The sequence below is a fragment of the Symphalangus syndactylus genome, chromosome 16, assembly GCF_028878055.3.
Source record: "Symphalangus syndactylus isolate Jambi chromosome 16, NHGRI_mSymSyn1-v2.1_pri, whole genome shotgun sequence".
NCBI classification, from domain to species: Eukaryota; Metazoa; Chordata; class Mammalia; order Primates; family Hylobatidae; genus Symphalangus; species Symphalangus syndactylus.
In genome coordinates this window covers 44312366-44334845 of record NC_072438.2, presented here as the reverse complement: position 1 = coordinate 44334845, position 22480 = coordinate 44312366, and the positions used below count along the sequence as shown (strand labels likewise).

The 22480-nt window shown below is 45.9% G+C and overlaps 1 protein-coding gene across 3 annotated transcripts in view; it reads right to left on the bottom strand.

The window, feature by feature from the left end:
• Positions 1-12852: 12852 nt before the first annotated feature.
• Positions 12853-22480, bottom strand: part of C16H4orf19 (chromosome 16 C4orf19 homolog) — a 135261-nt gene continuing 125633 nt past the window's right edge. Inside the window, exons 3-5 of one of the 3 annotated variants that reach the window (XM_063619847.1) lie at positions 18197-18328; positions 16911-16964; positions 12853-15725 (exon numbers count right to left, since the gene is read on the bottom strand). In XM_063619847.1, coding sequence (XP_063475917.1) covers positions 14807-15725; positions 16911-16942 — 951 coding nt within the window. In that variant the 5' untranslated portion in view covers positions 16943-16964; positions 18197-18328 and the 3' untranslated portion in view covers positions 12853-14806. Of the gene's footprint in view, positions 15726-16910; positions 16965-18196; positions 18329-21899; positions 21925-22480 lie in introns of those variants that run through there. The other 2 variants (XM_055245740.2, XM_055245739.2) reach the window with 2 other exon arrangements.

Below are 22480 nucleotides of genomic sequence, written 5' to 3'. Positions count from 1 at the left end.
GGAGTAGTGGGCAGCTGGCGATGTAGCACATGTGACCCTTCTGTTCCCCATGGTGATGGACGCTAGCCTTGCAATGCTGGCCCTGAACAATTGCTTCAGCGAGCTCCCCACCCTGGCAGTTCCTGGGTGAATTTGCCAGGGGCCCTGTCCATGGCCTTGAATGCTCCTGCACTTCTTTTTCAAATCTATTTTCACATCCAGGCTTCCTCCACCCCAGTCTCCTATAGTGAAAATGTGAGGAACCCTTCCTTCCGTCTCACTGAGGACAGTAGAGTTGGGGTCTTGGAAATGGGGTCGCGCAATTTAGTGCGTAGTATCACTGAGGGCTTGTTGTGTGGTCAAAGAGGACTATGTTTTGTATATGAGGTTTGACTTGCCAGTTCTTAGATCCTCCGACTCTTTTGTCTGGGTGGGGCATGTTCGTTCTACCCAAGGATTCCCTCCTCTCCTCATCTTCCCAGGACCATGCTGCAGGACTGTTCTCAGATCTCCCCAGGGGACCCTCACTGTAGCTCTAAACACCTAAAGGACAGCTGGGACTTCTTTGTCTTGGGCATTTTGTGACTTGGCCAGGGGGTGGTGTGGCTGCCCACGCGGCTCAGCTGGTGTCCAGCTCTGCGGGTCCTCTCGCAGAGCTGGCCCTTCGCTCCCTCTGCTGGCCGAATCGGAGAACTGCACGGCCGTTGGGGGTTGGTGCTGTTATCTTCCTTCAAGCCCTGGTGTTGCAGAAAGTACTCGTGATTTTTTGCTGAATGAATGAATAAACAAAAGCCCACCTTTAAAAACGAAAGACTACCATTAGCTATTTTGTGAGAGTAAAGGTTCGAGTCTAGTGTTTTTCTAACTGATTTTCTGGCGCTGCCAGGTTGTCTTTATTGTTTTTCTCATCGGACGCTCCAGTTTCTTACCTGGCAGCTTGTGTCCCTGCAGGTGTTACCTGGATACTGGTGAGAATGATTCGGTTCCGTTTTGGAGGGAACCCCCCGCGCTGAATGCTGTCATGGAAGTGGTGTGGTCTCAGAGAAGTAGGCACGACCTTTGCTGTTGCGTTTGAGCCCCACACTCACCACTGTGTGGTATTGAGAAAGGTATCTTATCTTTCTGAGCCTCAATGCCATCTGTAAAATGACCTGTCTCACGGGAGTTTTAAGGATCAGAAAAATGCCTGCAAATCCACTGTCTTCTCATCCACCCCTACCGAGGGCGCAACTGCTGTACGTGGCATGGTTGGTAACTTGGTGAAGGGTCTACCTGCGTCCATCCCCCACAGCTGATCAGAGTGGCTGTGAATGGCCCAGGACACACAACTTTGTCTGAGTCGAGTTGAGCCGGCAAGTTGCTTGCTGTGGAACTGAGCCACAGAGTTCCATAGCCTCAGGGGGGAGCCCATGAGGGTTCCCATGGCTAAAGCTACAGCATTAGCCGCCAGAGCAATAAGCCATTTTTCTGCAGCAAGCGGGCTGGAAAAAAATGGTTTATTGCTCCGGTGGCTAAAGCTATAGGCTAGCGGGCTGGTGGAGACCATATTTCCTGCTGTGTAGTCGTCTTTCCTGGTGTGAGGAAAGGGAGGGAAGTGCAGAGGGAAGACAGGCAGTGCTGGTTGCTTTTTTTTTTTTTTGGTTTGAGACAGAGTCTCACTCTGTCACCTAGGCTTGAATGCAGTGGCGCAGTCATGGCTCACCAGAGCATCGACCTCCAAGGCTCAAGCAATCGTCCCACCTGAGCCTCCCAAGTAGCTGGGGCTGCAGGTGCGGGCCGTCATGCTCGGCTACTTTTCTGTGTGTTTTTCAAAGAGACGGGTTTTTTCACATTGCCCAGGCTGTTCTCCAACTCCTGAGCTCAAACGATCTGCCCACCTCGGCCTCCCAAAGTGCTAGAACTATAGGCATGAGCCACTGTGCCCAGCCTGGTTGCTTTCAAGCCCCAGATTCAGTTGTCCCCAAGGCCTAGATGCCCTTCTGAACTTCACGAACATTTCAAGGAAATTCTTTTGTTATCTAGTTTGGGTTTCTGTCATTTGCAACCAACCAACCAAACCAACAGAAAGAACTCGTGAACTCCTGACTAATGCAGTTATTTGCAGAAACGTAGCTATAGGAGGAGTTATAGAGCCACATGGAAAGTGAAGCTCTGGCATCCAGCCCTGCAGCTGAGACTTCCTAGAGCTGCCTCGACTCCATCGCCAGAAGGCCTGGCCATGGTGCGGTTTCTGTTGTGAAACGCTTCTGCAAACCCTCTTCCTTTTATTGCTTCAGGAGAGCTTCCTTTCACCATCTTTCCTGGATTGGCACAGGGCTCATTCTTACAGCTGATAAGAGCACAGATTTGGCGTTCAGATGCCTTTGGCCGTCTGTGACCTTAAACTCTTTGGACCCTGTCTTCTAACTACAGAATGAAGATAATATGTGCCTCTTAGGGTGGTTGTGAGGATCATATGAGCTCAGACATGTAATGCACTTAGTACAGGGCCAGGCGCAGTCAGTGCTCACTCGGTGGTCTCTGAGATGAAATAGAACAATCTATTGGCCGCAGAGATGCCAAGTTCCAACCCTCTGTAGTGGAATAAATGATGGGGATTTTACCTTTTGAAAGTTAGTTTTTTTTTTTTTTTTTTTTTTTTTTTGAGACGGAGTCTCGCTCTGTCGCCCAGGCTGGAGTGCAGTGGCGCAATCTCGGCTCACTGCAAGCTCCGCCTCCCGGGTTCACGCCATTCTCCTGCCTCAGCCTCTCCGAGTAGCTGGGACTACAGGCGCCCGCCACCACGCCCGGCTAATTTTTTGTATTTTTAGTAGAGACGGGGTTTCACTGTGGTCTCGATCTCCTGACCTCGTGATCCGCCCGCCTCGGCCTCCCAAAGTGCAGGGATTACAAGCGTGAGCCACCGCGCCCAGCCCTGAAAGTTAGTTTTTGATGTTTCTGCCACAGCTGTATTGTTTATAACATTTGAAGGTGGGCTGGGGGAGGAACCACGTACAAGATGTAACTGCAAAGCTTACGGGGCCTGAGGTTCTCCTAATGGCAGGTCAACTGCCTTATTGGAGAGAGTGACTTTCTTGCCTTGACTGATGTTGAATGAACCCAGATCTACCAGCTACGGAGCATGGTCTCTTCCTCTGTTTGTTCAGGCTGAAATTTTATCTTACCCCGTTTATGACAAGATGTGCATGTAGTATAGGCATCTCAGTGAGTTTAAAAGTAACTCAATTTATTTTCATTCCCAAGTTAATCTAGCTGAGAAATCATAGGCAAAATACTCTTGGAATCATAATATTATACCCAAATTGAAAAAATATATGGGTTTACTTATTACAGATGAATATCTTAGTGTTGACCAAATCAAACAAAAACTACACACACACACACACCCACCCATACTAAATAAAAACCAAGCCAGACACAACCTCTCCAAAATAACCAATCAACCCTCCCAAATCTTCCATGGTTTCTGTTTTGTATTAAAAATGCATTTTATTTTATAAAATCTTATCTGGGGCAAGAGAAAAGATAAAAGAAAGGGTCAATTTTAATGCTATAAATATTCACTTCAAATGCAATGTGACTTAAAATTGAAAGGATAAATTCCCGTGTGTTCTACAATTGTTAAATGATGAAGAAAATGAGAATAAAAATATGCTAAAATTGAAGTGCCCCTAAGATGCATTTTTGCCTTTAGATGATTATTAATGATGTAGGTAGAACAGAACTTACCCAGTTTAGAAATTAGTATTATTAGAAGTGATTCATACAGCTTTGGTGGGTAGCAACAAAGATCTAGTTATTTAAAAAAGCATTGAGTGTTACTCATAAAAGTGGGCCAATGACCTTTGCTGGATAATAAAATTACATCCAACTTTTGTTTTTTTGAGATGGAGTCTTGCTCTGTCACCCAGGCTGGAGTGCAGTGGCGTGATCTCAGCTCACTGCAACCTCCGCCCCCTGGGTTCAAGCAATTCTCCTTCCTCAGCCTCCAGAGTAGCTGGGATTACAGGTGCCCACCACCATGCTTGGCTAATTTTTATATTTTTAGTAGAGACGGGGTTTCGCCATGTTGGCCAGGCTGGTCTTGAACTCCTGACACCAAATGATGCACCTGCCTCAGCATCCCAGAGTCTGGGTTTACAGACGTGGGCCACTGTACTCAGACAAAATTACATCTAACATTTATTACTTTGTGCTGGGTACATGCTAAGCACTTTTTATCTCATTTAAATCTCATTATGGCCCAGAGAGGGTCATAGCCATCACCTCCACTATACAGATGATGAAACTGAGGAAAGGAATCTTAAGCTATGTAGGGCTGGTTCATGGGTGGGGACATATGGCCCCTGGATCTGCCTCATCCTTTGTAGGGAAAGGAAATTCATGGTCCTGTGATTGCCGCAAAAATACCATTGACAGTAGACAGTCTTGGAGATTTTACAGATAAAGCTGAAGCTGTCCTCACAGGGTTAATGAGAATTCTGGATTAAGCATTAATGGAGCTGTACTTTGGCCTACTTCCTTGTCACCAAAAGTCCTGTAGTAGCACTAGATCCTGACCATCTGCATCCCCGTTGTTCCTATAGATAGGATTTCTGACATTAGAGTCATAAAGCTTTTGTTAGAATTGCTTAAGGTGTTTTTCCCCAAATTCCAGTGAAACAGCTGACAGCCAACCCACCCAGACAAACGGGATCAGCCTGAGAATACAGTTTCTTCATCACCCTGTCCCATGACTTCACCCTGTACTCTTCGACCAATCGGCTCTCACCACACTTAGGCTTACTCCAAACCCTTTAAAATGCCTGGCCCCAAACTCCTCAGGGAGATGAATTTGAGGTTTCCTTCCATCTCTTCGTCCCATTAAACCTCTTGCTCTGCTGCAACCCTGTGTCTCAGCTATTGACTTGCTGCACGTTGGCCAACAGACCTATTATGGTTTCAAGGCCTTGACTAACTTTTCTATTCTTTATTACAATCTTCCTTAGAACCAGAACAAAACCCCCTTTTAATCCCAATTGACAATACATACAATTTTACATATACAAAATTGGGTTGTCTCACATTTTGATTCAGCCCTTATCTTTGTCTAATGGCAACATGGATATTGCCACAGAGAGGCATATTATGTCATCTTTAAAAGCACCGGTTTGGGCCAGGCGCGGTGGCTCGCGCCTGTAATCCTAGCACTTTGGGAGGGCGAGGTGGGTGGATTGCCTGAGCTCAGGAGTTCGAGACCAGCCTGGGCAACACGGTGAAACCCTGTCTCTACTAAAATACAAAAAATTCGCTGGGCATGGTGGCGCACGCTTGTAATCCCAGCTACTTGGGAGGCTGAGACAGGAGAATTGCTTGAACCTGGGAGGCAGAGGTTATAGTGAGCTGAGATCACACCACTGCACTCCAGCCTGGGTGAGAGAGTGAGACTCTATCTCAAAAAAAAAAAAAAAAAAAAAAAAAAACACCGGTTTGTTGTTCGATCTGGGTTCAGTTGAGATTCTGCCACTGTCTGGTTGTGTGATTCTGGATGAGTTATTTAGCTGTTTGAGCCTCCATTTTCCCATGTGTGAAATGGGGACAATCACACCTACAGCTCACGGCGTCACGGTATACTTCAGTGAGATGATTCATGTGCAGGACTTAGAACAGGGCTGACTGCATTTGGTGCTTAACACATAGCAGTACTGAAAATGTTAAGCTACAGTCATACCTGTAAGAATACTAAAAACAACAACAAAATACCAAAACCCATAACTTGTTGGCTCCCAGAAATTAATTACTGAATACAATTTCTACGTTAATATTTGGCAAATTATTCTGAAGTAATGTCTTTGCAGATTTTTTCTCTCTATATTTTTTTCCTATAAACTTTTTTTTTTTTTGAGACAGAGTTGCACTTTGTTTCCCAGAACAGAACATTCAAGGAAATTCTTTTGTTATCTAGTTTGGGTTTCTGTCATTTGCAGCCAACCAACCAAACCAACAAAAAGAACTCATGACTAATGCAGTTATTTGCAGAAAAGTAGCTATAGAAGGAGTTATATATATATATAACATATATATATATATATACTATGATATATATAATATATACTATATATATTTTATATATATATATAGGCTGGAGTGCACTGGCACGATCTCGGCTCACTGCAACCTCTGCCTCCTGGGTTCAAGCAATTCTCCTGCCTCAGTCTCCCAAGTAGCTGGGATTACAGGCGAACACCACCAGCCCCGGCTAATTTTTTAATTTTTAGTAGAGACAGGGTTTCACCATGTTGGCTAGGCTGGTCTTGAACTCCTGACCTCAAGTGATCCACCTGCCTGGGCCTCCCAAAGTGTTGGGATTACAGGCGTGAGCCACGGCACCCGGCCCCTATAAATTTTAATTTAAAAACCACAACAGTCCTTGATGGTTTGTCACCCAGCTTATGGCTGATGCCATGAAAATCTTAGACCCTAGATCTTGTGTCTTCAGAAACTGGTAATTTAAAGCGTTTGTTTCGTTTCTAAGCATCAACAACTAAGACAGAGAAAGCAGCATGTTGGCCGATGAGTAGAGGCTATGGACCTTCTGTGGCCTGTGAACTCTTCCTGATTTATGTAAATTCTGAGGTTTACCATTCTCCATAGCTTTAGGAATATTTTGGAGAATGGAAAAGAATGAGTTGGACCTAGAAATGGAATTATTTTTCTGGGATTTTAAGTTGGTAATTTATATCAAGAGAAATTGCATTGTTGTGCTTTCAAAGTAGCCAGATTCTGACTAAACAAGTATTCTAATTAGCCTGTTCCTCAATGGCCTCAACTCATTTTAGTTTGGAATGTGTAGTTTTGATTAGGGAGATAAGTAAAATTCTTTGCCTGCCTTTTGGTCTCTAGGTCACATTTTACCTTAGTTCTGTATTAACTATTCCAAAATGCTTAAAGGCAGTAAATACAGAAGTCTCCTAGGAACAAGGCTCAGAGGGCAGCACAGGTGAGGAGGAAGAGTTGCAGGTCAGTGGTGTTGAGTGCATTTGCAAGTGGACTTGCATTGTAAGTGCGTGGTTCACACTCATGTGTATGCTCTGTGTGCTTTCAAAAATATTGGCCCAGGCTGGGTGTGGTGGCTCACGCCTGTAATCCCAGCACTTTGGGAGGCCAAGGTGGGCAGACCACCTGAGGTGGGCAGTTCGAGACCAGCCTGACCAACATGGCGAAACCCCGTCCTAGTAAAAATACACAATTAGCCAGGTGTGGTGGCCCATGCCTGTAATCTCAGCTACTCGGGAGGCTGAGGCAGGAGAATTGCTTGAACCTGGGAGGCAGAGGTTGCGGCGAGCCAAGATCGTGCCATTGCACTACAGCCTGGGCAACAAGAGCGAAACTCCGTCTCAAAAAAAAAAAAAAAAAAAAAAATATATATATATATGCCTAGTTTTGTCTATTTACAGAGAGCTTCTATATATACTAGTTCATTTGATCTTCTAAACCAGTGGTTTCCAAAGTAGGTTTCACATACCCCAGGGGTGTGAAAAAAATATTAATGCTCTGATATGTTGTTACTTCATCTTAGTATTGCTAAATACTATAAAGCATATAACGTATTAGAAGACAGTATGGTTGTAAAAGTGCTTATATTAAGGGTGTGTGCAGTACTTTTTATTGATAACTGATGCAAGGTAAAAAAAAAAAAAAAAAAAGGTGTGGCAATCCCCGCTAGAGTCTTACATGTTTCTCCAAGTGCAGAGAATGACTTACATAAACGATGTAGATGCCAGGACCCCACTCAAGACCTACTAAGTCTGAATTCCTAGAGGTAAGTCCAGAAATCTGCCTTTTAAACAAGCACACCACATGCCTCAGGGGCACACTGAAGTTTGAGAATGTGTGCTTTCAATTCTTAGAAATAGGAATGATCCCCATTTCACAGATGAGAAAAGTGAGGCTCAGAAACGTTAAGAAACTTAAAGTCAAAACGTTACACAGCGAGCAAGAGGCACAGTCGGATTTCACCCCAGGTTTATTACAATTAAAGGGGCACATGGGTGGGAAGTACCAGGCACATGTCACATGGGCAGGGCCTCTGAAGACCTGGAGGTCATGACGCATGGCTGCAGGTGTTACTGAAGAGTCAACCCTGGGTGCACCTTTTTTCCCCCATCACTAGGAGCCAAGAGAACAGTGAGATCTGGGTGTCATTACACGAATATACACCCTTTTTTCCCTTCTCCTCCAGGATTTTAAAGATTGAGTTCAAAATGACTAAAAAATGAGGTCGGCCAAGCTCCCCATTTCTTGGCCCCAAACATTGGTTTTCTTAAAGTTTTTGTCTCAATTTGGGATTACTGTCCTTAGGGTAACGTGGACCATTTTAGATACCAAACCTTCAGCAGCTGCCCAAATTCTACTCTGTCCACTTTTCCACAGACCACCACAAACCTCACTATTCAAATAGAGCAGGGTAGTCTGAGAGTGAAGGGCCTGAATAATAAATACAATTCCTAACCTCTCAAATTCCTATGGATTTGTGCTCCCACATCCTTTATTACACCATGTATGCCTTTATAACACCATGTCAAAATCCAGCACAATCCTGGCTAGCTGCATGATATCTCCCCAACCAGACCGGGGAAAGATTTTATTCTTTCAATCAACAAATATGTATTGAGTTCCCCCCTTGTGCCGTACACTAATTTAGATCTCAGGCCAAAGGCATTTGTTTAGTACAGTCATTTCAGCTGAAAAAAATTGCTAATAGTTGACTCCAAGTGACTAAATGTGCAGGTAAGTATCATCTATGATCAACACATTGACTTGCATAAAATGTTTCTTAAAGTGGCTGGAAGTGCTTCAGAAGTTAGCATACCACTTAGGTGTGGTTTCTATAACCTGATACATATGAGAAACTTACAAATGTAGTCAATCTATAAATGAATGACTTATTGTTCTGTTAGTTAACAGGGAAAGGATTTACCATGAAAAACAGATGTCAGCTTGTCTGTGTTTGTCACCAACTCCAAAATAGAGGATTTAAAAATGCATAGTTTAATCTAGAGAAAAAAAAAAAGAAACAAGACCAGAAAGCAATTAATTTCTACATTTTCATCATAAAGACTGGTTGTGTGAAAAGCAGTGCCTTTGATGAAGAGTCAAGTCCAAGTCCAGGAAAGGAGGCTATAGCCTGTGTTGCAGTAGTGACTGTGCTCTATCTGCTGCATGGTTGCACACAGATGACCAAACCAGAGAAGTCAGGAGATCTTTGCACTTGTACTTGCATCTGGTGTCTCGTTCATTCTTTCTAAGGCCTCCCGCTTGGAGGTACGGATGGGAGAGGTAGGAAGAGAAGAGAATCAGACAGAGCGGGGCAGAGGGAGGAAAATGACGAATGGCCAGCACTTACTGAGCATGGACAGATGGGCATGTGCTATGTAAGAAACCTAAAATTCTCTTCATTTTTTTGGGTATCTGGTTTTTCCAGTTATAACTATTCACTACATCTGCTTTGGCAATGAGGGGGAAAAATTTAATTTCATATTTATATGATAGTTCATTTTCCCCCAGTAAAAAGTTAAATCTAACTTCTTAGCTCAAGAAAACCTATGTGTAATATATATATATAAAATAATCTTAATTCAAAATCAGGATTTAACATGGTAAATATCCACGTGATGCAATTGCCTAAGGTTCATGGGGAACTGTGAAGTCTGCCCCTAATCACAGTGAGTGCCTTCCAATCAGAGTGCATTGTGCTTTCACATCGTCCACAATGTTTGAAAAGGTTGGCTATTTTCAACATCACTTTTCTGACAAGAGGTGGCACTAGGCTGCAGAAAGAAGACACTACACACATAAGTGTGCTCAGACAGCTTGCCGTTAGACAACCTGGCAGATAAGGCTAAAAGCTGGAATTAATTTTCAACCTAAAGATTTTTTACTTTCTTCTCATTTCCTTTGGGGGAGCCTGGATATTGGAGTAAAGATGAAAGGGGCCAGAATTAGTTTTAAAGAACTCTTGAAAGTATTGGCCATCTGTCGACCTTTTTGAAGCAGTTATTCATAAAAGGAATCTTTAAAACTAGAGAGCTGTCAGTTATGGTGAACTCTGCAGCTGATCTAAGAGGTAAAATTATATACACATGTAAATGGGAAAGTGTGTGTCTGGGTAAGAGAAAGAGACTTGTCTGCCCTGATACCGTGTCCAGAATTGGTGGGTTCTTGGTCTCACTGACTTCAAGAATGAAGCCGTGGACCCTCGTGGTGCTACAGCTCTTAAGGTGGCGCGTCTGGAGTTCGTTACTTCTGATGTTCGGATGTGTTCGGAGTTTCTTCCTTCTGATGGGTTCGTGGTCTCGCTGGATCAGGAGTGAAGCTGCAGACCTTCGCTGTGAGTGTTACAGCTCTTAAGGCGGCGCGTCTGGAGTTGTTCGTTCCTCCTGGTGGGCTCGTAGTCTCGCTGGCTTCAGGAGTGAAACTGCAGACCTTTGCGGTGAGTGTTACAGCTCATAAAAGCAGCATGGACCCAAAGAGTGAGCAGTAGCAAGATTTATTGCAAAGAGGGAAAGAACGAAGCTTCCACAGTGTGGAAGGGGACCCGAGCGGGTTGCCGCTGCTGGCTCGGGCAGCCTGCTTTTATTCTCTTATTTGGCCCCACCCATGTCCTGCTAATTGGTAGAGCCGAGTGGTCTGTTCTGACAGGGCACTGATTGGTGCGTTTACCATCCCTGAACTAGACATAAAAGTTCTCCACGTCCCCATCAGATCAGTTAGATACAGAGTATCCACACAAAGGTTCTCGAAGGCCCCACCAGAGCAGCTAGATACAGATTGTTGATTGGTGCACTCACAAACCCTGAGCTAGACACAGGGTGCTGATTGGTGTGTTTGCAAACCTTGAGCTAGATACAGAGTGCCAATTGGTGTATTTACAATCCTTGAGCTAGACACAAAGGTTCTCCAAGGCCCCACCAGAGCAGCTAGATACAGAGTGTCGACTGGTGCATTCACAGACCCTGAGCTAGACACAGGGTGCTGATTGGTGTATTTACAATCCCTGAGCTAGACATAAAGGTTCTCCAAGGCCCCACCAGAGCAGCTAGACACAGAGTGTCGATTGGTGCATTCACAAACCCTGAGCTAGACACAGGGTGCTGATTGGTGTATTTACAATCCCTGAGCTAGACATAGAGGTTCTCCACATCTCCACCAGACTCAGGAGCCCAGCTGGCTTCACCCAGTGGATCCTGCACCGGGGCTGCAGGTGGAGCTGCCTGCCAGTCCCGTGCCGTGCGCTCGCACTCCTCAGCCCTTGGGTGATCAATGGGACTGGGCATGTGGAGCACGGGGTGGTGCTCGTCGGGGAGGCTGGGGCTGCACAGGAGCCCATTGAGGGGGTGGGAGGCTCAGGCATGGCGGGCTGCAGGTCCCAAGCCCTGCCCCATGGGAAGGCAGCTAAGGCCCAGTGAGAAATTGAGCGCAGCGCCAGTGGGCTGGCACTGCTGGGGGACCCAGTACACCCTCTGCAGCCGCTGGCCTGGGTGCTAAGCCCCTCACTGCCCAGGGCTGGCAGGGCCAGCCGGCTGCTCTGAGTGAGGGGCCTGCCAAGCCCATGCCCACCTGGAACTCCAGCTGGCCCGCAAACGCCGCGCACAGCCCCGGTTCCCGCTCGCGCCTCTCCCTCCACACTCCCTGCAAGCTGAGGGAGCCGGCTCCCCACTTGGCCAGCCCAGAAAGGGGCTCCCACAGTGCAGTGGCGGGCTGAAGGGCTCCTCAAGTGCCACCAAAGTGGGAGCCCAGGCAGAGGAGGCGCCTAGAGCAAGTGAGGGCTGTGAGGACTGCCAGCACGCTGTCACATCTCAATACCTTACCCTACCTCTTCGTTGTCTGAATTTCTTCTTTCGTCCGGTTTATCAATGGGAAGTTGGAGCAGCGGTAGCTGTCCAGTCCTCCTTCCCCTGGACCAAAGGTGGAAGCCCCTTTGGTGTCACACTGAATGTACACACGATCTTCCAGTCTTTTGAAACCAGCTGTATCCTGGGCTTTTGGGTTTTGAGACCTCCTGTGGCAGAGACTGTAAACTGACTGCCTCGAAACTCATTGTCCATTTCCCCTTCTCAGTAACTGCATTCTGAGTTTATTTGGCAAAGCCATGCACACCACTAGCAAGACAACTTTCCTAGTCTCTCTTGCAGCTAGATGTGGCCAGCTGACCAGATTTTGACCAAAGGGCGTAATGTGGAAGGGATGAATTATACTTCTGTGAGGTCCTTAATAGAGAGGGAGTGGGGTTTTTTATTCTTTATCCAACATGGAATGCAAATATAATGACTCAAGCCACAGCAGCCATTTTGGACTACAAAGTGACCTTGAGAAGGAAACCAAAATGATTGAAGCAGCATGGGTCATTGATATGCAGGTCATTGATACGTGGGTCAGTGATACGTGGGTCATTGATACGTGGGTCAGTGATACGTGGGTCATTGATACGTGGGTCAGTGATACGTGGGTCATTGATACGTGGGTCAGTGATACGTGGGTCAGTGATACGTGGGTCAGTGATACATTCTCTACCACCCTGATCACTAACTCCAGACTTCTTTTACATAAGAGGTAAATAAGCCTCTCTTTGTATAAAACACTCATCCCATACAACTGAACATAATCCCAGCTGATACACTTAGGAAATTTTTGAAGGAATAAGCATTCTGAAATATTAAGTATATGGTGTACTAAATACAAAAGGAGACATACCTCTAATGCAATTAACAATGCCAAGAGTTTATCTTTTTAAGGGCTCTGAGTGACCCTGTATATAGAGGTCACTTGCGATGGCTTGTCATTACAATACCAAACAAACCCATATGCTCATTAAGCATTTGTAAGGGTGCCGTCCTTAAAGGTGCTGGAAGGCTCAGAAATCATGTTTTATGCTAAATAATTATAAAAATCAAATAATGACATTATACATACTTCCCAGTATTAGAGTTTTCAGTTGTGAGGATGTAAAAATGTTTGTTAAAGGAATTGTTTTCAACTAGTAAGACATCATTTTTGAGTGCCTAGTATGCCAAGCACTGTGCTAAACACTTACATCATCTCATTTAATCTTTACAAGCACATACAATTACTATTCTCACTTCACAGATGGGTAAAGAGAAGGGATACATAACTTGTCCAAGGTCACATGGCAAAGCTGGAAATCAAACGAAGTTCAGTCAGATTTCAATTCTGTGTTACAAAACACCAAACTAAAGCATCTTCCATGTTTATTTTTTTCTAGATAGTTTTGAGCATCTTTAATGCCTTTAAATTCTCCATTGAGTTATGTTAGAATGGTTGTCCTTGTTTCAATGAATTAGAAAGCTGAAATCCAGAGGTAAGATCAGGACATTTAGTTATGGCATCAAGTTTGACAGGGAGAAAGCCAAAGCCATGGCTCTGCAAACCAACTTGGTCCCTTCCTTGAGTATAATTTTGTAGTCTAGCTCTTTTTTTTTTTTCCATAGAGATGGGGTCTCACTAAATTGCCCAGGTTGGTCTTGAATTCCTGGCCTTGGCAGTCCTCTCACTTCAGCCTTCCAAAGTGCTTAGATTACAGACATGAGCTGCTGTGCCTAGCTTAGCTCTTTTTTTTTTTTTTTTTTTGATTCGGAGTCTTGCACTGTCACCCAGGCTGGAGTGCAGTGGCACAATCTCGGCTCACTGCAACCTCCCAAGTTCAAGCGATTCTCCTTGCCTCAGCCTCCCAAGTAGCTGGGATTACAGGCGTCTGCCACCATGCCCGGATAATTTTTTGTATTTTTAGTAGAGATAGGGTTTCACTATGTTGGCCAGGCTGATCTTGAACTCTTGACCTTGTGATCCACCTGCCTCGGCCTCCCAAAGTGCTGGGATTACAGGCGTGAGCCACCATGCCTGGCCATCTAGATTAGTTCTTTACATTGAAAGTAACATCCAGGGTCACTGATATTCTGAGAAAATTAGAACCACCTTTGAGTTAAGACTTCTAGAAAGACACATACATTGTTATATTTTAATTGGAATCAGACATTTAATGGCATAAAAACATTGCATATATGGCTTTGCTGTTCTGAAAGTCATCAGCTTAAAATCCAAATATGACACAAGCAGTTTTAAGACTTATTTTGGCCAGCCTCCCCAATCCCAAAGGAGATTTAAAAGTAATAATGTAAAAAAGTTAAGGTCAAGGTGTTTTAAAATCACATCTCAGCTAATGACTAACCCTTTGTTTCCTGGGGACTTCTGCTCTACTGTGAAAACTGCTGAGCTTAACCCGCTGTTGAACAACTGGTTAGTTATTAGTTCCCTGGGTGATTGTCCCTGAAGTTAAGCCATGCTCTGGGGACACATGAGGCACTTTAATTGGGGTAGTTACTTTTTCCAGGTTGGGTACAATGTTTGGCTCTCAAAAGCAAGGTAAACAGTTTACAGTCAAAAGGAATGTTCTGTGATTTTGTGCCTTTGGGATCAAGGGTTGAGATCTTAGAGTATTCTCATAAACATCTGTACCGGGTACTCAAAGATATTTGAGGGTTGTCAAGCAAGCTGTTCAACTTCTGCATTTTCTGTGGATATGGGCACAGTGATCCACTCAGATTTTTCTCCTAGTGTCCTGAATGACAGCTCATCTACAAGGAGTGAAACTCCAGATATGTGACAAGCAGCATGGGACAGATGCTGACAATCAGAACAGATGCTGGATGTAAACAACTGGTAAGGCTGCACTGGTGCATGCTGGCAGAATCACCTGCTCTGCATCCAGGGAGCAAATGCGTCTGCAAGCCCAGCATGACACCAGCTTACCTCCCTGTGCAAATCCCCTCCCCTAATCAGTCTCATCCAAATCTTCTCCTGCAGTAGCAGCTTCTAAAGCCGCAAGGGCCTCCGCCACCGCTGCATCCTCGTCCACAATCTCCCCATCCCCATCCCCATCTCCATCGGAGCCATGGGTATCCTCCTGCCTGTTTCCTGAGTCAGCCACAGGCATGGCATGAGCAGGACCCTTCTCATTAAAGCAGATGCTTAGAACTTCTGTTTCCACATCCTCATTCAATGAATCCCAGCTTCTCCTCACAGAGAAGGGCGTATTCAAACGATGCTCCCCCACTGTGGGCTGAATTCCCTCTAGGGATTCATCCTCAGTATGATTCTTGAAGACACAGTCCTTTTCATTATGATCAATGTTGTCTCCAGCTGGGCCCCAATGCTGAAGGTAATCTGGGGCTGGTATCTGGAAGACATGGTCTTGTACTTCCAAGGCAAAACTTTCTGCCTCAGAAGAAGCTCTGGAATCTCCATTTCTCATGACTTGGGTCCCTTCTGAGGCCAGCAGCACACAGTCCTGTTTCCTGGTGCCCCCTCCTTCCAGGAAGGGTTGAGTTGGGGGAACAGTATTTGCAGTACTGGCCCAGGAGCCCCTGTCATCATGGGCAGGGCTGGAATTCCCAGTGGGCTGTGGAGTGGCAGCAGGGCCAATGCCATTGACCCCGCAGGCATGGCGTTCCCCTCCAGCGTCTCCCTGTGGGAACGGCCCTTGGTGAGGACAGCAGGGCTCCCATGGATCAGCTGTCCTGCTGCTGCTCTCAGTCTTCTTTGAGCCCTGCCTCTGAGGGTCATTTTTCTGCACCAAGACTTCACTGCTCCATTTGCCTTTTAATTTATCAGTGTCATCTTCATCTAGCTTGCAGCTGTTGACTTCATTGACGTAGCCAGGAGAGGGCACTTGAACTGGATCAAAGAGATAGCTGCAGGGAGGAGAATGAAAACCAGTCAGGTCTGCTCCATCATTAATGCTTTTTACCACAGGCCCTGCTTCTTTCTATGATTCCTGCTAATTTAATTTCTGTGATTACTTTTCAACCTAGATAAGTGTGTCTAAATCAAATAGATATAGTTCGTATAAAAATGTTTGGTGGCTCACGCCTGTAATCTCAGCAATTTGGGTGGCCAAGGCGGCTGGATCACTTGAGGTCAGGAGTTCGAGACCAGCCTGACCGACATGGTGAAACCCCATCTTTACTAAAAATACAAAAATTAGCTGGGCGTGGTGGTGGGCACCTGTAATCCCAGCTACTCGGGAGGCTGCGGTATGAGAATCGCCTGAACCTGGGAGGCGGAGGCTGTAGTAAGCCGAGATCATGCCCCTGCACTCCAGCCTGGATGACAGAGCGAGAAAGTCTTGAAAAAGAAAAACAAGGTTCTGCCAGAAATACATCTTAAGAAGAGAGCAAAAAGGAGGAAGGAGGGGTAAGAGGTAAAGTAAAATACACGGTGGTTCATAGAATTTTAAAATAAAAAAACAAATGTCCACTAATAGGGCCATAAGGAGTACATCCTCTCAGTGGAATATTATGCAGTCATTAACATGATAAATATGAAGTCTGTAGTCACAGGAATGATACTTATAATACATATTTTTTGAATAAAGCCAAACATCACAATATGATTACAGTGGAATAAAGCTTATTTATATGTGGGTCTAGAATAGAACTACGATTAAAAAAAGACAGTATATTTGTTAAGAAAGCAAGATCATCAGTTACTTTTTTTCCCTTTGTCTTAGTTAGAAGTTTATGTTCATGTTACAATTTTCTGAAATGCAATGTGGACAAAATTAAAAGCACATGTGATTGGGGTGATTTATTTTCAGCGATGCCATTTCAGGCATCCTCAGAAACCCAGACCAAATTCAGCCTCAGAAAATGATGGTGTTCCCAACATGCTTTGAGAAGTGAGCAAAAAAAGTTAAAAAAATCTAGGGCACATGTTCTTTTAAATGATATTATAACAGTCCCAAACTCTTAATGTGTTGGCAATGTTGATCATGCCCCAAGCTGGATAAATGCACTGAATACACGCATGGTCTTTAAAAGTGACCCCATGCTCATCACAAATTCCTCCACCTAGAAGTAGTATTTCTGCAGCTTTACCTTTGTATTATTTTACAGCACCTGCACCCCATCTGGATTGTTTTCTGTTACCACCTGGAAAAGAAAGTGTAAAAGGTAGAGAACGCAGTGAGTGATATATTAGTAGGAATTAAGTTTGCCTTTTTTTTCCCCTAGAGACTCAAAATGTATTAATAGAGTCACACATTTTGGCAAAAGGGTAACTTCCACATGGGTCAGAGAGGGTGCTGGTTACCAGGAACGCCCCATTTCCATCACCGCTTCAGAGTTCTCAGACGTTCACTGACACTTCCCTCTGTGTCAGACCTTTCTCCCAACCCTGGAGTTATGTGTTTCATCCCCATTTTGCAGATGAGGAGAAGGTGGTAGAAGGATGCTAGACAGAGAAGGGACTTCTGCTTTTCTAATCTGTTACCTTCTACAGAGGACACAGGAACCTCACCAGGGCACAGCCCACTGCACGCAGCAGCAGGAGGGGAAGGAGATTCTGACGGACTCCTTGCCAGGGCGTTTGCTCCTCAAGGGGTAAAGGATGCCGGAATAAGCTGGCGGATCTATGGTGTCCCATGATTCAGGCCCTGAGGAGCGTGAGAGCTCGAGTCATCGCACAAGCTTCAACCACACTAAATTGATTCTGTGTTGCTTTTCCCACCGCTGGGCCAATCTCAGCTATGATTCGTGGACCTGTTCTTTTGCAGCTCAAAGACATGCCCCCTTGGGCTTCCTGGCAGAAGGTGGACTCATTTCCCGCCTGCCCACTGTTCCCTGACCCCTCCCCAAGCTGGGCTTTTCCCCATCATTTCCTTTGGAACAAAATGTTCTCTTCATATAAGACTGACCATGTTGGCCTCTTCCTTCCTCAGAACATCCTAAAAGTGAGTATGGAAACATCTCTTAGATATTATTCATTTCTAATATCTACAGCCTTTATTTTTATTATTACTTTTTTGAGACACAGTCTTACTCTGTCGCCCAGGCTGGAGTGCAGTGGTGCAATCTTGGCTCACTGCAACCTCCGCCTCCCAGGTTCAAGTGATTCTGCTGCCTCTGTCTCCCAAGTAGCTGGGTTTACAGGCAGGTGCCACCACGCCTGGCTAATCTTTGTATTTTTAGTAGAGACAGGGTTTTGCCATGTTGGCCATGCTGGTCTCAAACTCCTGACCTCAAGTGATCTGCCTGCCTTGGCCTCCCAAAGGTCTGGGATTATAGGCCTGAGCCACTGTGCCGGGTCTACAGTCTTTAAAAAGACAAGCCAAGCCAAACCAATCTGCATCCGCAGTCCCCCTGTCTCCATGAAGCACATGTACCAGAAAGAGAGATCGTTCACTGCTGGCTGTGTCTCTGTCTCCCATGTTGTCCCTCCTTCCTTCTTTCAGTCATAGATGAATTTCCAGGGATGCTGCTTCATAAGCTTTTGTCCACAGTGAACATGACTGGTGCTTTTTAAGAAGTATAGATTGGTTGCTCAGTTAAAAGGGACTAGATTTACATTAAAAAAATAAAATCCACAAATAACTCCCTATGGTAGGCTGAAAAATGGCCCCCAAGTATATCCACATCCTAATCCCTGGAACCTGTAAATAATACCTTATATGCCACCCCAGCCCCCAAATTAAAGGTATTTGCAGATGTGATTATGTGTAGGATTTCGAGATGGTACAATTTGCCTAGTTTATCTGGGTGGACTCTAAATACAATTAAATAAATGCTTATGAGAGGGAGGTGGAGGGACATTTGATTATAGACAGAAGAGGGAGAGGCAATGTGACCAAAAAGGCGGAGATCAGAGCAAGGAGATCACAAACCAAGAGCACTGGCAGCCCCCAAAGCTGGAAGAGGCAAGGAACAGATCCACCCCTGGAGCCTCTGGAAAGAGTGTGGCCCCAGTGACACCTTGATCCCTGATACCCCTCCCGGATCAAGCCCACTGATACCAATTTCAGACTTCTGGTCTCTAGAACTGGGAGAGAATAAGCTTCCATTGTTTTTGTTTTGTTTTGTTTGTTTTTTTGAGACAGAGTCTCACTCTGTTGCCCAGGCTGGAGTGCAATGGCACGATCTTGGCTCGCTGCAACCTCTGCCTCCCAGGTTCAAGTGATTCTCCTGCCTCAGCCTCCCAAGTAGTTGGGATTACAGGCGCCTGCCAACATGCCCAGCTAATTTTTATATTTTTAGTAGAGATGAGGTTTCACCATGTTGGCCAGGCTGGTCTCGAACTCCTGACCTCAGGTGATCCATCCACCTCGGCCTCTGAAAGTGCTGGGATTACAGGCATGAGCCACCATGCCTGGCCGCTTCCATTGTTTTAAACCCCTAAGTTTGTAGTAATTTGCTGCAGCAGCACAGAAAACTAGTAACATCCCGAAATCACTTCATGCTTGAGGACCAAACCCCTTGTCTTCCGACTCTTCCTGGGAGGACTCATGGAATGTAGAAGAGTCCCTCGGGCCAGCCCTGCATCTCTTGCCATCCTTTCTTTCCTTACTGTGATTCAGTTTTCTTCCTAGTGTGTGTCACCACTGGACATTCTGTCATAGGTTTGTTTGTGACCCACCTTTTCCACCCTTCTTCAAGCCTAATCCTTAGCACTTAGGACAGCACCTGGTACACAGCAAGCAGTCAATAAATGTGGAATGAATGAATGATTTAATGGCTATAGATTAAAAATGAGAGGACTATCAGTGAACCTGTTGTGTGTCTGCAACCAATCAAGACATTTCCGGTTTGTGCCAGCCATGTCGCCCAGGTGTTACGGGGGTGGGCTCAGGAGACAGAAAACCCTGCTACTGTGGGACTTTGGGTCTCAGTCACTTGGTCTGTAAATGGGGATAATAATATTCCTACTGTATAGTGTTGGGGGTCATATGAGCAAACATTCATAATAAACATAGACCAGGGGTGTCTTACCCACTCCTGTTTGGATACAGCATATTAAAACACCCCCCTTCAAAAGAAAAAGATGGAGGTCTAGTATCCAAGAAAGATATAATCTAGTTGCCAGACCCTATGCATACAAACAAGAGTATTAACAATGTCAAGTAGGACTTGTTTCTCGAATAAGGGCTAAATGGTCTATTTCTATCAACTGTGACACCAGTTGAAAGATAGAAAACCCCAAGTACAACAACAGTCCCATAGACAGAAAAATCACTTTTGCTATGGAACTGTGTACATATGTGTAACACTGTACCTTTCAGAATACTCTTAAACGACCCCATTTCTAAAGCCCAGGATTTTGTCCCCAGCCTCTACTCCTCCTTTACTTTCCTTTTCTGCTGATAATTCATAGATGAGCTGGATAAATAGGACAGGCGAGAAGAAGCACGTGCACCTCCTCCCCTCCCTCAACACCTCTCCTCTCCCCTCAACACCTCTCCCCTCCCCTCCCTCAACACCTCTCCCCTCCCCTCCCTCAACACCTCTCCCCTCCCCTCCCTCAACACCTCTGATCTCCCCTCCCCTCCCTCAACACCTCTGATCTCCCCTCCCCTCCCTCAACACCTCTCCTCTCCCCTCCCCTCCCTCAACACCTCTCCCCTCCCCTCCCTCAACACCTCTGATCTCCCCTCCCCTCCCTCAACACCTCTGATCTCCCCTCCCCTCCCTCAACACCTCTCCTCTCCCCTCCCCTCCCGCAACACCTCTCCCCTCCCCTCCCTCAACACCTCTCCCCTCCCCTCCCTCAACACCTCTCCCCTCCCCTCCCTCAACACCTCTCCCCTCCCCTCCCTCAACACCTCTCCCCTCCCCTCCCTCAACACCTCTCCCCTCCCCTCCCTCAACACCTCTCCCCTCCCCTCCCTCAACACCTCTCCCCTCCCCTCCCTCAACACCTCTCCCCTCCCCTCCCTCAACACCTCTCCCCTCCCCTCCCTCAACACCTCTCCTCTCCCCTCCCCTCCCTCAACACCTCTCCTCTCCCCTCCCCTCCCTCAACACCTCTGATCTCCCCTCCCCTCCCTCAACACCTCTCCTCTCCCCTCCCCTCCCTCAACACCTCTGATCTCCCCTCCCCTCCCTCAACACCTCTCCTCTCCCCTCCCCTCCCTCAACACCTCTCCTCTCCCCTCCCCTCCCTCAACACCTCTCCTCTCCCCTCCCCTCCCTCAACACCTCTGATCTCCCCTCCCCTCAATACCTCTCCTCTCTCCTCCCCTCTCCTCTCTCAACACCTCCCCTCTCCCCTCTCCTCCCTCAACACCTCTCCTCTCCCCTCCCCTCCCTCAATACCTCTCCTCTACCCTCCCTTCCTGACCCTCCTCCTCCACAATTTGCTCCGAAATCCTGACCCTTTTCATGCCTGTAATACTTTGTTTATCCTGGACTCTTTAAAAGCAAGCAAACCAACAAACAATGACAACTAGTCAGGAGGATAGGTAGTTAAAAAAAAAAGTCAAAGAAAAGGAGAAAGGAGCTTAGAAGTGTTTGAGAAACAAGGAAGGCAGACTGGATTGTAATAATGTAACTAACTGAAGCAATCATAAAACATTACTCATTGAAAAATCTCAGGTCAACTTTATGATGGTGAATTCAAGAGGTGTATAGTGGAAGGCGAAAGAAAGGAGGAAAGAAAAGAGGGAGAAAAGACGAAGGAAGGCAAGAAGGCAAGGAAAAGCAGGCAGGCACATCCAGAGTGACACCTTGCGCTCCCAGCTCCTCAGAGGCTGACCAAGATTGACCCTGGGGCACCCTCCATGCCTGCCTTCTGCTGCTATAGCCAAGACCATAGGAGCAGCCTGCACCGAATGAAGAGACTGCTGAGATTTAACAGCCACACTCGAAAACTGCCCCTTCCCTGCTTCTGAAGGAAATATACATCATTTGTGGCTTTTAGGCTCCCCTCCTTCCCCAGGAAAACCACAGGATCTATACTGTTCTTCCAAGCTGTGCAATTACAAAGGGTGTTGTGGAGGTTTTCCTCTTTCAGAATCAGGTTTGAGTTTGGTTCCTCCCCCTTTTGCCTCCCATTAGGGCACACCACATGGGTTTTCTAGAGACCTGGTCCCATACCTGAGGGTCATGCTTCTGCACCTCTCCGGAGCTTGGCGGGGACAGCCTCTTCCTGGTTAGAGGTTCTGTCCTCTCTCACCTCGCCCTGAGTTTTCCTTCCCCAGCAACATTCCTTCTCTAGATTAGACGGACAGGCTGTAATGTCCAAGGCTGTGTGACTGCTGACGAAAAGGGTGGGGACTAATGTACTCACACCCAACCCCTGCATGCCTGTGTCTACAATTATTCTTCCTTATATGATGTGTCATATCAAATTTAATTCATTTCTTGTTTCATAGGTCACTCCCACTTCTACATCTTGCATTTAGCAAGGACTTCTCCTAAGCCCAGGGGCAACAAGGAAATACTCCGGGTCTAGCATGTGATACACAGCAATGAAAAAAATATGTTCTTTTGACGTAAGATTGGGTTCAAAATGAGCAGTCTATCAGCTTTCTTCCTTGCCTCCCTTTTGGCAGCAGCTAGCTTAAAGGTAAGAATTCAGTTGTTGGGTACCCTTTATTACGAAGCAAAATCAAAATTTGCTTCTTCTTTGGAGTATAAAGAAGCAACAGGCAAAAAAGGGCAAATCCTTCACAACC